Raw genomic sequence first — 12,984 nt, 5'->3', positions numbered from 1 at the left:
TAGCTCAGTGTTTGTTTCACATTCGACCGAGGTGTCTTTTCTTCGCCTGACGATAGGAAGGTCACCCGCACTGACCTGCCAGTGTTGGTTTTAGTGCTGCGCCGTATCTCGACAGCTACTTCATACAGTCAAATTAAGCTCTTGAGTGAACCACGATTGAATCTGATACTTGTGCCATAAGGAGTGGCTGCTCAGTTCTCAAATGCTGTTTTTTTTCACTTACTCCAAAAGGCTGGGCTCTGAGAGCACTTACTGTCCCACTGACACCAAGAGCAACCTTCAGTGCTGGAAGATTGGGCTGCTTTTGCTGAATGCTTCAAAGTTCCGAAGGATTTTCAGCAATGGAATTCAGTCACAGCAAAGAAACGACTGAATAATTTTCAGTAAGGATTTATTTCGTGGTTCCTGATGTGGAGGATGCCACTGTGGTGTAGTGGTGACCACTTTTGCCTCACAATTAAATCGGTTTGATACTTCTTCGGGTCTTTAATCGTTAAAATTAGATATTAGGGTTCTCTTTTAATACGCCTACCACAATCCAAAGACATGAATGTTGGTGAAAAAGTGACTCTGAGGGCCTAATTACACAGCAGTGGTATGGTAATGAAAAAATGACCTTTTGAAAACTCCCAAGGTGGAACTTCCTGAAAGCCCTCCATTTCTCTCTGGGGAAAACACAACTTTTTGAAAACGCTTCATACCGTGCGCATGCAAGAGGGAAGGCTATTGAGAAATTCACCATGTACCTTATTTTCTGCCATTTTGGATGAATGAACTTGCATAACCACCTTTATTTCGAATATATTATAGAAAAATGCAGTATTGTGAAACATAAAACCTACAAACATTTAAAAAAGCAAGGAATGGAATACCTATTTAACTCACCTCTTCTCCATTAGTTATTAAAAATGATTTTTTCCAAGTTCTGCATAAAAGAAAACAATATATAACTTTTTTCCTCTATGTTGACATTAGTTTTTCAAAAAAGGTGCACTAAATAAGAAAAATGTTATTTGTGAAACTCTAATTCATAATGTCTACAAACTGAATGATTTATTCATTCGTGTGATTGCAAAATATATCCTTCTTTGAAATCACTTTGACATTAAAACTCATCTTTAACTTTCATCCTGATATCCTGTTGTACATATAATACAGCTAGCGAAGACATCTACAAGGTTATTTTTATGTGCTAGTAGTGGTAGAGTGAGTAGCAAAAGGGAGTAATGTGTTCAGTCTTAATCACAATTTCTCAAGAAATGTTATAAATTGTGGGCGTAAAAATACTTGGAGGAATACTTGTTTCCAGTTTCATTCCGCTGGATGACTTACTGAAATGTGCCTGTAAGCGCAGTTGCATGAATATCGCTCAAAAGGTTGAATTCTAATAATTAATTCAGTAATTTGTTGAAGTGTAAGACACGAAAGTTGATGTAAACTGATGGAAAGTAAATATATTTGACATGTATAATCTAGGAATGTGAACTTTTACATCTTGCAGTGTGATTTCATTGCGTGGGACGCACACCGCTAAGTTGGTTCATTCATTAATTTATTTGTTGTTCAGTCAGAGAGCTACTTGTGATCAGATATTGTTGTCAAATGGATCATCATCAGGACTGTATGGGCTTAAGAACCTGAATCCAGTGTCTAACTTGAGAGTGTTTGGTGTTTATTTATGTTGCCGAGCACATACTTGTACGTGTCTGAACTTCATGACAGTTCTCTCTCAGCGTGAGACGCATGGACTGACTGCTGGTTTGAGGAAGAAACAGCGAGCAGAGTAAAAAATTGCCACTGTGTCTGTTGTTGTGGAGAGAGCTGCATCGCCAGCTGGAAATTATATTTTCAGATGTATGTATTGGAGCTTGGTACAGCATAACAGTGGATTTGTGGGTCTACCAGGGTCTCTCAACGACCTCTCTCCACCAACAATCACTAACTACTAATAATTTGAACTTCAATCCTGAATAATGTGTTTTCATTTCTTTGTAGGCTTTTTGGAAGGAAAAGGGTTTCTCCGGGGAAATCGCGGCAGGAGCCTCCACTGACTGTCCGTTCGCCGTCACCTTCGATGCCACCAGCCCCCGAGGCAACGCCGCTCTGGTGGGCTTTATTTCCGGCCAGCAGGCTTCTCTCTGGGCTTCTAAAGAGGTAATGACCAACACAATTTCAATCATCTGTTTTATTATGGAATTTAGAATCCATGTTCTTGGGGGAATTAGTTTTTCCAATGTGATTCATTATAAAATAATAAAAATTTATCTTGCAGACAAATGATAATCTGAGTAATTCTTCATACTCTGCCACCATCTCAGTGAATTGTTATAATGGTATTTAAATTGATAGAGACAGACAATTCGTTTTGCAAGAAGACGTCCTGATTATCAGCCAGCATCTCAGTTATTCTTGACCTTTGATGCAACCATTGAAGATTTCACAGTTTACTGCAGCCAAATCTAAATAACTAAATGCTGTGCCCGTGTTCAGTCATTGGTACACTGAGCAATTCTTTATTGGATCCCTCTACGCACTAAATTAAAGACTACAGCTGGACTTTATTGTATCGAGTGTTGTCTAGTTTTTTTTATGTATATTCAAGTTAATTCACACATTGTAACTTTATACAATGTGTGTGCTCCTCACTGAAAGGTAGTTATTGCTCCAAGGCAGCATTATGAAAATTACATCCAGGGCTGTGCAGCACCTGAGCTCCTGAACAGCCCAGAATATAGACTCAGAACAGCGGGGCGCGGTTTCCAGCTGTCAGGAACCCTTACTTCACTGAGTAAAAGTGCTTTAGTTCAGTTTTACAGGAAAACACGACTATTCCCACTACTTTTGCCAGTTGAATTATTTCACACGTTCACTCTTTTGCCAGTGCGTATGAATTCCTTCAAATTGGGAGATTAGACTGTCTCATTTACATGAACACTGAATGGAATGTTCAGATTGACATTCTTGTGTTAGACTCAACTGTAAAACTACCAAAACTATTTGAACTTCAGACTTTCTTATTAATTCTTTTGTTTTTTGGGGGGGTAGAGGTTGAATGAATGCAGGATTGATTGCCCTTTTTTGCCTGTGCTGCCAGGGGTTACAAATGCATTAAACCCTGTTGTAAGTGAACATCTCTGCTGAAAGCTGCAAATCTCACACACTCTGCACACTCTGCACCCCCCTGCATTGTCCCTGTGTTTCGTCTGTGGTGACATTTTCATTCATTAGCAGTTCTTTCCCTCAATGTGAAGAAACAAAAACAAAAAAAGTACTCCAGCCCGTCTTTTGTGTTGTTTTGCCTTTCCAATCATTATCCTGACTACAGAATCCCAGAGTCACCGTCCCCCTGCTGGGCCACGCTGCACAGGGTGCTAAATAATTAACCTCCACTGCTATTCCACTGCTAAAAAGACGAAAAACATGGTAGCGAATGTGAGGAGTATAGACTTATAGGTTACAGATTTGCCTGGCTTGTGCAAGAAATGTAGACTATGAATGAATATAATTCAGCATCTGAACAATAGTATGGCCCAGATTGTGTATTTCTGCATTGGTTAGCAATGTACTGAAGATATGGAAGGTTCCCTCTAGCTCACTACTCTAAGCTGTGTACGGGAGGCTTTCGGCTTCCAGCTGCAAAGGAAATACCTGAAGGCATAGAAGTGACATGATGATGAAGAATCTTAGATAATTTTTGCAAAAATCTGTCAGCATGTTTTATGGTGATTTGTCCTTTTCTTCCCGAGGCCTCAGCTGCTTTGTGCAGATCTCTCCATGTGTGCTATCATAACCGGGAGCTCCAGTTATTCAAATTGACTTTGCTACTTGTGTCCAGCCTGGATGGGTTCCTCAGATTTGCATCCATATTTCAGCAGCATGCTGGTGGAGTTTGGAGTAATGAGCAATGGAAGAACCGAGTTGGGAGAGATTTTTTCTGTTTTTTCTGTGTGTTTGCAGGTTGGGGAGAGAAGAAGCGCAGTGCTTTCCAGTTTGGTCAAATACCTTGGACCTGAGGCTGCATCTTTCATCCACTATGAAGAGAAAGTAAGTACCTCAGTGGCAGGTGTGCTGTGTAATAATACAGTACTTGTGGTTTCAGGCTGGATTTCACTGTGTCAAAATTTATAGTCCAATTTCTTGTCTTTTATTCCGAAGAGGAAACTTATTTCGTGCAGAAAAAGTCAACATGGCTGTCGGCACAGCCGAACAGATCATGTTTGAACAGGTAGACAGTCGATCATATTTTAGGGAAATTTGATTTTCACCGTAATAACAAACATAACATCCTGGAAAATAAAAGTGTTGGGAAATAATCTAGAGCACATTTTAGTTCAGAGACCACATACAGTTCAATTGAATCTCTAGTAGGCCAAATAAGAGCGGCACAATACATCGTTGCAGCGCACAGTATACATTTTGAAAATGTCGATACACTTTGAAAGATGGTCTCAACAAGATAGTGCAGCATTTCCAGGACAATCTCTCTGAGCATGAAATCTGAATGAAGAGATTTCACCTCAACCTTGAAAATGTTTATACAGGAAAAGTTTTGCATGGCAGTGGCATGTCCAAACACAAACAGTATAAGATTAGCCGTGAGCCTCTGACCCTTTGGCGTTGCGCAGAATTCTTCGATATTAGCGCGTGGGCTCTGGCACACTTGGAAAACCGCTTTCTATGAGAAGCGCTGCTTTATTCAGAGGTACAAGGTAAAATTTCACCATGCAAGAAAGACTCTTTAAACTGTATTGGTTTCCCTTTTCTTCAGCTGAGCGTACTTCACAGGAAGTTCTTTCTTAATCCTGCTTTATGTCCAATGTATTCAAGAAGAGTGCAACTGTTCAGTTCATCTGAACACACTGGGGGAAAAGAAACGATGTCCGTGAGGGCATGTTTTCAGTAACTCTCAGCACCGAAAGACTTCCGTTTTCACGTGAAAATGTCGTGCCGACGAGGCCTCGCAGTCTCCATGGAAACGGTAAAAAAACTGCATCTTCTTTCAAATGCTGCTGCAGCGTATCCACCCCGCGGCCGGAGTAAATAGTTCTTCTGCTCATGCACGAGTCGATGGACAAAAACATCCATGTGACTCTCAGGGTATATTCTCCCGGGACTTTGGTAGTTTCATTGCAGCGAGTCACCCAGAATAGCAATCCAGCTGGTCGTCGGTGCTGCTCTTGTATCAGACACACTGATATCTAAACTAGCATTTCCATAAAGAAACTAAGATAAGAATTTATCCTGAAAGAAAGTGTGAAGCATGAATATCATAATTAACTTTCTTTAATTTATTTTTTTCTTTTACTTAAATCCCAAAAGTCTGTGTTAACATGAGCCACAGATAATCAATCAGCTCCTCCTTTTTAAATTGGATTTGAAAGCCTTCCGCTTGTTGTTTACTTAGATTACAGTAGCATACTGGGGGAAAAAAATGATGTGTGCAATTATTCATGTTCCTTGTTTACATAAAGAATTCATTACAAAAGGAATTAATAAAAAACAAGCCGGAAATCCAATGGGCCACAATAAAAGTAATGCGACGTGTTCTGTCAACAGCGTAGCTCTAATTCGTCAGCCCTTTTCTCCCGAAACTCCGCGCTGACTGCTGTTGTGTTTTAAAACGATGTTCCCCTTGGGTCTCTTTGTCAACAAAGCAAAATCATGATGTCTCCCTTAATGTCTGCCTCAAGTTTTCTCAGGGCAATTTTCCATTACACAGTGTACTGTTTAAAGGCTGCAGAGGGACTGAAGTCGTGGATCTGCATACCAATGCGCTCAATAAATCTGTCACTCTCAACCAGGGGTGGGGGTTCACCTGCAGCAGTCCATGTGCAAAGATTAGTTGGATTAATCTGAAAAGATAGAAAATACAATGTAATTAATTAAACAAAAACACGTTGTTAGTGTTAGGAATATGCAAAAAGCAGTAAAGAACTCAATGAATACTTTTAATGAACCAATTAGAACTAACCGCTGAGAGTGTTTTTTCATTCTGCGGATAAATTTTAGAATTTGCCGGTTAACGCAATTAATAGTGATTATTTGGAGTCGTAATTTAAAGTGGTAGATGAAAAGATGAAGTGCGAAGCTAATCGTTTTGACTGACTGTGGTTAAATGGAATTGCAGATGGTAATTTATAGGATATGATGGCAGCTTGAAAGTCGTTTGATTTTCAGAGCTCATTCCAGGGTTATTCCAGGGATTCATTGCAACATATTCCATATACATGAGACCACACATCAGAAAGACTTGGCTGCCTGTGGCGCCTTCCTTCCTTTGGACACCGACCACTGGAGACCAGCAGTGCTCGACCACAGCCACAGATCTAGAGCGCAACAGCGTTTCAAGTCAAAAAGCATCGCTTTTGTGTTTCAGTTTCAGAAAAGTCTCACGTTTACAAGGCAACGTTCTGAAAATGATTTGTGTTTGCACAAAAAAAAAAAAAACACTGGAATTGATGTCGTTTTCATGCTGTTGGTTGGATTTGTTGCCATTGTTGCTTTTGTCCATCACCTGCATCACGAGCATGAGCAGAAGGATTGGCCACATCTGTGGTGCGCATGCGCAGCATTTTTGTCGTCTTCAAGCAGCGTTTCCGGAAAGTATTGTTTCTCCCCGTCTACATGACGACGGAGTCCCAGCATTTTAGAAAAGTTCCACTCTCAAGTGCGTTCTTCAGCGACTGTGAGCATTGTTGTCGTGTAAACAGACACTCAAAAGGCAAAAAAACAGTTTGGCGTTTTTCACTTGAAATCGCTGCCTCAGATGGTCAGAGTAGTGGTTTAATAATATAAGTGAAAAATACAGAAAAAAGAAGAAAAAAAACAGGTTGTCTTGTATCAATGTTGAAAAAGTGCAAGAAATGCACTTTTTTTTTTCTGAATGTTCTTGCCCTTTATGCACAAACTTTCGAACACCTTGGAGTAGTTGTTTGTTTTTTTTCTCACATGCTGTTTGATGCGACTGGACTGGGTCTCGTGTGTTTGGCAGTGTTAGGATTCACACGTTGGTAGTCTCTAAGTTTAAAATTAAAGACTTTCAGTAGCCTATTGAGCTTTCTTTCCTTCCAATGCGGTGTGTTTCTGAGCCCTGTGAGAGATCGGGACCACAAGAAGTCTTACAAATTGCTTACAAAATGTCAATTACTTTCAAAAGCGGAGCACAGGTTCAGGTAGAGGTGAGAAGCTGTTTTGTTTTAATGAACTGTTTTCTCCTCTTTTTGCACATTAGGAGAACAGAACACACAGTAGTTTGTGTCGACGGCAAACTTTTTGGCTCCTGTTGATCTTTGGAGGAGCAGAAGTAGGAGTTCTTATGAGATGCTCAGTGTCAACAGACCCTAAGGGCCCGTTTGCACGGAAACAATTTCAAGTGAAAAGACACAAAACTTTTGGACACTGTGGGAACGCTTGTGCAAACGGGGCCTAAATTTAATAAAGCGCTGTTTAGATTCAGAAATCTAATGAGCAAAGAATGCATGGTCTAGTTGATAGATCTCAACTGCCTCATTCAAGTTTTTCTTTGTTTTTTTTTTTTTCTGCCTTGTGCTTGACTTAAATATATAATTGAAAATTCCAAGTGGAACCCTCGGGGGGACTAACACATTTACCAGCACAGTAATTGTCACTTTGGTTCCCAACGGCCTGAATTTGGATGTCAGAATTCTCCAACATCCATCAGAGGAAGTCTGCCTGGACTTGTTGGTGTTCTTAAACAGCTTTTGCAGTTTCTGTGTTATTTTATTTGTTTATTTATTTATTTTTGGAGATTATTGTCTGTACGTACTGTAAATGGACAACTTGTAAATAAGCAGATGGAGTTTTCTGGATTTAGAAAACTCCTGGCTCGCAGCATATGTTGTGTTTGCCCGAGCTGCACTATTAAACAGATCCTGCCCTCAGAGCAGCGTTAACTGTCTTTTTCTGCTGAAACAAAGCCTGGCTCCAGCATCGCGCCATGAAATAATAATGTGACATATCATTAAGCTGTTTTGTTTTACAGGACTGGGCGAAGGAGACCTATAATGGCGGCTGCCCTGTTAATGTCATGGCGCCCGGTCTGCTAACGTATTACCACCCCAGCCTGAGGATGCCCTGTGGCAGGTAATCACCCCGCTCATTACAAATACGGCGTGACACCGCGCCTCGTCTTCTCCCTCGCACTCAAAACGAGTCACCTTTCCTCCCGGTACTTACCAAAACAAATCATTACGTGGAAGGATGGAGCGCGGTAAACAGCTGTGACGGCTGGAAATGTTTCACATAAATCTTTTCACGAGGCGAATTTAAGAGTCCGCGGATGGATAAACCGTGTCACTGCTGCACTCGATGGCGGCGCCAACGGGAATTGTACGTATCTGCTAAAATTTCCAGCTATTTTTGTGTCTTTTGAAGCTTTTGTCTGAGCCTCTCCAGCTGCCATTAGTCACGACTTGCACCCAGTGCTCACAGATCATTGACACGAGTCGTGGGAGTGATTATACCTTCAACGATACATAGTAGTCCAGTTCTAAGAGAAATGGCAAAAAGGTCATCAGGAGGTGGGGGGGGGGGGGGGGGGGGGGGGGGGGGGGTTCTCATAGGAAAAATCTCCTCTAATCCATTTGTAATAGCCTGTTCAGAGATGCACCAAGCTGAACAAATGAGGAGGAGCGGCGGGGAGGGGGAGATCCAGGTAATGCATTTCCATAATGTCATGGAGTCCGTGGGGAGCAGGAGAAGCTCATTACATAACGTGACTCGCGCAGCAGCCGCTGGATGGAAGCCCTCATCCACATTCATGCCCCATATCGCAAATGGATCCTCAAGGACTCACAGTGACCTTGACACAGATCCAGCACATATAACGAAGGCCGGCTAAAACTGTTACTACAAAACGTACAGCCAGTAACATATGTGCGACGAATTGTGGCGGCGGCGGCGGCGGCGCGTAGATTACGGGATTATTTATTCGATACGGCCCGTATCTCAGAACTGTGGCCACATTGTGGTTTTCATAATTAGAGTCATTATCCCAGGTGGATATTACGCTCGACTGGTCAGTATGTGAGATGTTTACAGAGAGAGGAAAAAAGGCAAAGAAAGAAAGAAAAGCTGAAGGGAAATGTGAATAAATTGACCTCGCTGGGTCACACTTTTCTAAATTACCAGCTCTCTAATGCATACCCATTTAAAAAAAAAAAAAAAAAAAAAAAAAAGAAGAAGAAACTGCTGTGACAAATGGTGCTCGGCGAGATGATAAAATACTTAAAAGCAAATAGAAAAAGTTTGTCCTGGTACCTTGCATTGTTCCAAATATTCCCTGCATTTGAAAGGGATTAATTGAAGCACTGCTGTTGGCTCTGTTTTCTATCATGTATTTGTCACACACACACTATCATCTGAAACATGCAGTAAAGGAAGAAAATTGAAATTTGGATTGAAGCAAGACGCTTTCACGAGTCTAAAGCTCATTACGTTTTTTTCAAAGTAATCAAAACAGGTATGTTACTTGCAGGCATATTAGAACCTACTTTTTGCTATCTTTCTACTGATCTCATCTAAGAGTTATCTCTTGGGGTTTATCCAGCTGTTTAAATAAAATTTATGGAGTGTGTAGGAGCTTTAATCACTGTCAGAAGAAGATAGATGTGGAGGATTACACCCTGGACTCTCACCCTCGCCCTCCCACCAGGGACCAGAGGGCAAGGAGCTTCCTTTCAGCATTGATAAAAAGCCAAACATGAATTTAATTAACGTTTCAAATGACCGACTGACACGTGGTTTGGACCCAGAATCTTCTCGAAAATTAGGGAAAAAAATGTTAGATGTCTCAGACGTTTTACATCATTTCAGTTATTTACGTCGAACCACTTGCGACACAGGCTGCCGGAGATAATCCCACTTTCTGTCCAGCGACAGGAGGCAGAGCCGTCCATCCGCAGGACGCCAGCCCTCGCGCTTTGTTACAACCTGGCAGATAATTGGCTTACACACCACTGACATGCCCATCATTGACTCTGATGACGGGCAGTTAGGCTGTGCACTGACGACAATTAGTCTCGTCTCACTTCTCCTTTGTAATTTGTGTACTTCAGGGCATAAGGTGAGGATGGACAGGTTTTTTTTTTTGTCTTTTGTCCTAAAGAAGAGGTAATTTATTTTCAATTCCAGTGTGAGAAATGAGAATGACACGACGGAGCGGAGGAAATGTCAGCCGGCGATTAAACAAGCTAAATCTCCTGTTCTTCTGAATAGCATGTGAATGGCTGACGCTACGCCTTGATTAGAAAATAATAGATGAGCATGCCATGCTGACATTTAGAGATGATGTGTCTGTTCACTGTCTGCTCGTCAGCCAGGTGGGTCAAACTAAAGGCCCGTGGACCAAAACCGGCTTGCATGACATCCCAATCCTGCCAACCAAACTGCCAAATAACTTGTAAAAAAATTTCAAAGAAAAATTGATTTTAACAAATTCTATAAGACATGTGGACCCAAAGGAGACTGAGACCCTGAGATATCTCTAATGCTGCCATGAGTGGCTGTCATCAAACTCACCTCAAAGCCAAGGGTGAGCTGTAAAAACTTGAGCAATGCAACAGAGACCTTTCACTGTATTTTCACCAAAAAGTATAATTAAAAGTAGGCTAATGTTGAGTTTGGAGTAATTTTCCACAGTAACTGTTTAGATTTTTTTGTTGTTGTTGTTAAAAATATCAAATTTTATAAATCAAGGATACTCGGCGCCACATTAAAGTAAAAATTCAAAGTAAACATTTACAAGTTATTGTGGCACAATTATACCAGCTGACTCAAGGCGTATTGGTCCCTGAATTAAAATGTGTTTGACACCCCTGGTCTAGTTCTTGTCTCCCTGAAATAATCTTTGGAAGTAAAAAAAAATACATGGGTTACAACACTGCCACCTATTGGTAAACCGTTTTAGTCTCTGAACCTAAACCTCAGATTGCACACAGCTGTGTTTTGTAAGTACAAACTAATACTATTCCACTCATCAGGACTAATATGTATTTGATACTGCTTTGCATGTGCTGCTCGGTGACCTTAGTGTGTGGGCTATATAGGTGAAATCCATTGACTTATGAACTACTTTAACAGATTGCTGATAGAATAACCATGGTATGGTGTACACATCCAATTAAGCACGATCCCTTCAGTCACTTTGCGGTACTGGAAGCAAGGTCTCCTCCGTGATTCTTTACAATGAACATTTAAGCTGTTTTCGTGCAGTTTAACGACTTGAAATCTGTTCAGAAATAAAATAATTACAAATTCATCTGTTTACTGTTAAACTGTCATGGTGGTTACAGTGCAGCAACACATCAAGGACTCATGAAAAGGCCTTCATTTAGTCGACACGTGATTTTTGCTGTGAGTTGTTCAACACACTGCTGTACATAGAAAGAAGCTCTTTTGTTTGATTCTACTTGTTTGAAATAAACCTTGAAATGTCAGTGCGACAAAGGCTTGACTATGAGTGTTGTACATCTGTTGGTGACTGCTTTCACTGTGCTGATACTTACACGGCTGTTACCAGGTCTCAAACTTATCTGGAATGCAGCGCCTTTCAAGCGGGTTAAATTGTTCTGGGGTTCAGTCCTCCAGTCTTTGACCTTCAGTTCTGCCTGAATCGCAGGTTAAAGTGAGACGGAGCCTCAACTTTCCTGCAGCGGGGGCTGATTTAAAAGAAGTGAGTGTGTCAGCAGCGCTAACAGGAAGTTCCACAGGTGAGGAACTAAAATCTGCTTCACTCTGTTTCTTCTGACTTGGGGAACACTGAGCCAACCTCTTCCCGAGGAGCTCAGGGACCAGGATGAAGTTAGTCTGAGATAGAAGAGCCCAAAACCGTCCGACGCTTTAAAAAGCTTTACAAACAAGAAGTCAGACTTTAAAGTTGACCTTTTGACACACAAGCAGTCAGTGCAGAGACTGAAGTTCAGTTGTAATGTGCATCCAAACCGATTCCTGGAGTGACCCTTTGGTGAGAAATCATTTTTGTTATTGTCTTAATGTGGTTGTTGATTTTCAGGTCAGAGTCAAGACGGGGGGGCAGTGACCTTTAACCTTTTCTCCATATTTTTTTTAGGAGTTCAGTTCTTACACATGCATTCATCCATTCACTTCATTTATCATACAGCAGGTATAATGGATTGCAGTCAATCACTCACACCGACATATAGTGCTGCATGTCATCTGCATAATTAAGACAGGAGATGTTATAATATTCCATGATCTGAGCCGAGAGAGAGCAAGTAGATATTAAATAAAAGAGACCCGAAGATGGAGCCCTGAGGAAATCCACAACTGATTTTCAAATGCTCACAATAAAAAGATCAACTGACACAGAACAGCCCCTGTCTCGCAAGTTAGATTTGAATAAATTTAATGCTTTGTGTGTGCAAAGCGCTTTGCAAATGAGCAAAAGGGTAAAATATGCCGATTACCACTTTGATACATAGCATAACATGCTTTTTTTTTCAGAACACACATAGTATACATAAATATACATATGCAAAACATTGGGATGTGAATTATAATCACCCTACAAACACCACCAGATTCAGGAACAGCATTTTCCCTCCAGCTGCGTCCCTGCTCAACTCTGTCCACACGTATTGCATATCTGAAGAAGTAATTGCACCACTGTACATTCTGGAGCTTTGTCCCTTTGCACTATTATGCATACTGTAAAATCATAAAATACCTATGATTGCACAACTTTATATACTGCATAATTGTTTATAAATGCATGGCCATACATATTCCTAGCCTGTAAATACCTGCAGCCACAATATTTATGTGTTGTTTCAGACCACAGCTGTATATTCCTGTATTTATTGCAGCATGAGTGCCTCTGGTCAGATGCAATTTTGAACATGTGACAGATGCAAAGGTATTGAAGTTGAATCGGAACGGTGCAATTTCTATTTGCATTTATTACAGCTCATTGACTTTAAGTTGTAAATCAAGTGCAAAAAAAAA

The 12,984-nt window shown here is 40.9% G+C and overlaps 1 protein-coding gene across 1 annotated transcript in view; it reads left to right on the top strand.

The window, feature by feature from the left end:
- Positions 1-12,984, top strand: part of LOC115383421 (amine oxidase [flavin-containing] A) — a 53,528-nt gene that overhangs the window by 29,704 nt on the left and 10,840 nt on the right. The window contains exons 8-10 of the mRNA XM_030085601.1: positions 1,996-2,154; positions 3,958-4,044; positions 8,003-8,103. Of these exons, the coding sequence (XP_029941461.1) occupies positions 1,996-2,154; positions 3,958-4,044; positions 8,003-8,103 (347 nt within the window). The remainder of the gene's footprint in view (positions 1-1,995; positions 2,155-3,957; positions 4,045-8,002; positions 8,104-12,984) is intronic.

This window comes from Salarias fasciatus (genome assembly GCF_902148845.1).
Source record: "Salarias fasciatus chromosome 7 unlocalized genomic scaffold, fSalaFa1.1 super_scaffold_4, whole genome shotgun sequence".
Lineage (NCBI taxonomy): Eukaryota > Metazoa > Chordata > Actinopteri > Blenniiformes > Blenniidae > Salarias > Salarias fasciatus.
This window is presented reverse-complemented; position numbering and strand designations above follow the sequence as displayed.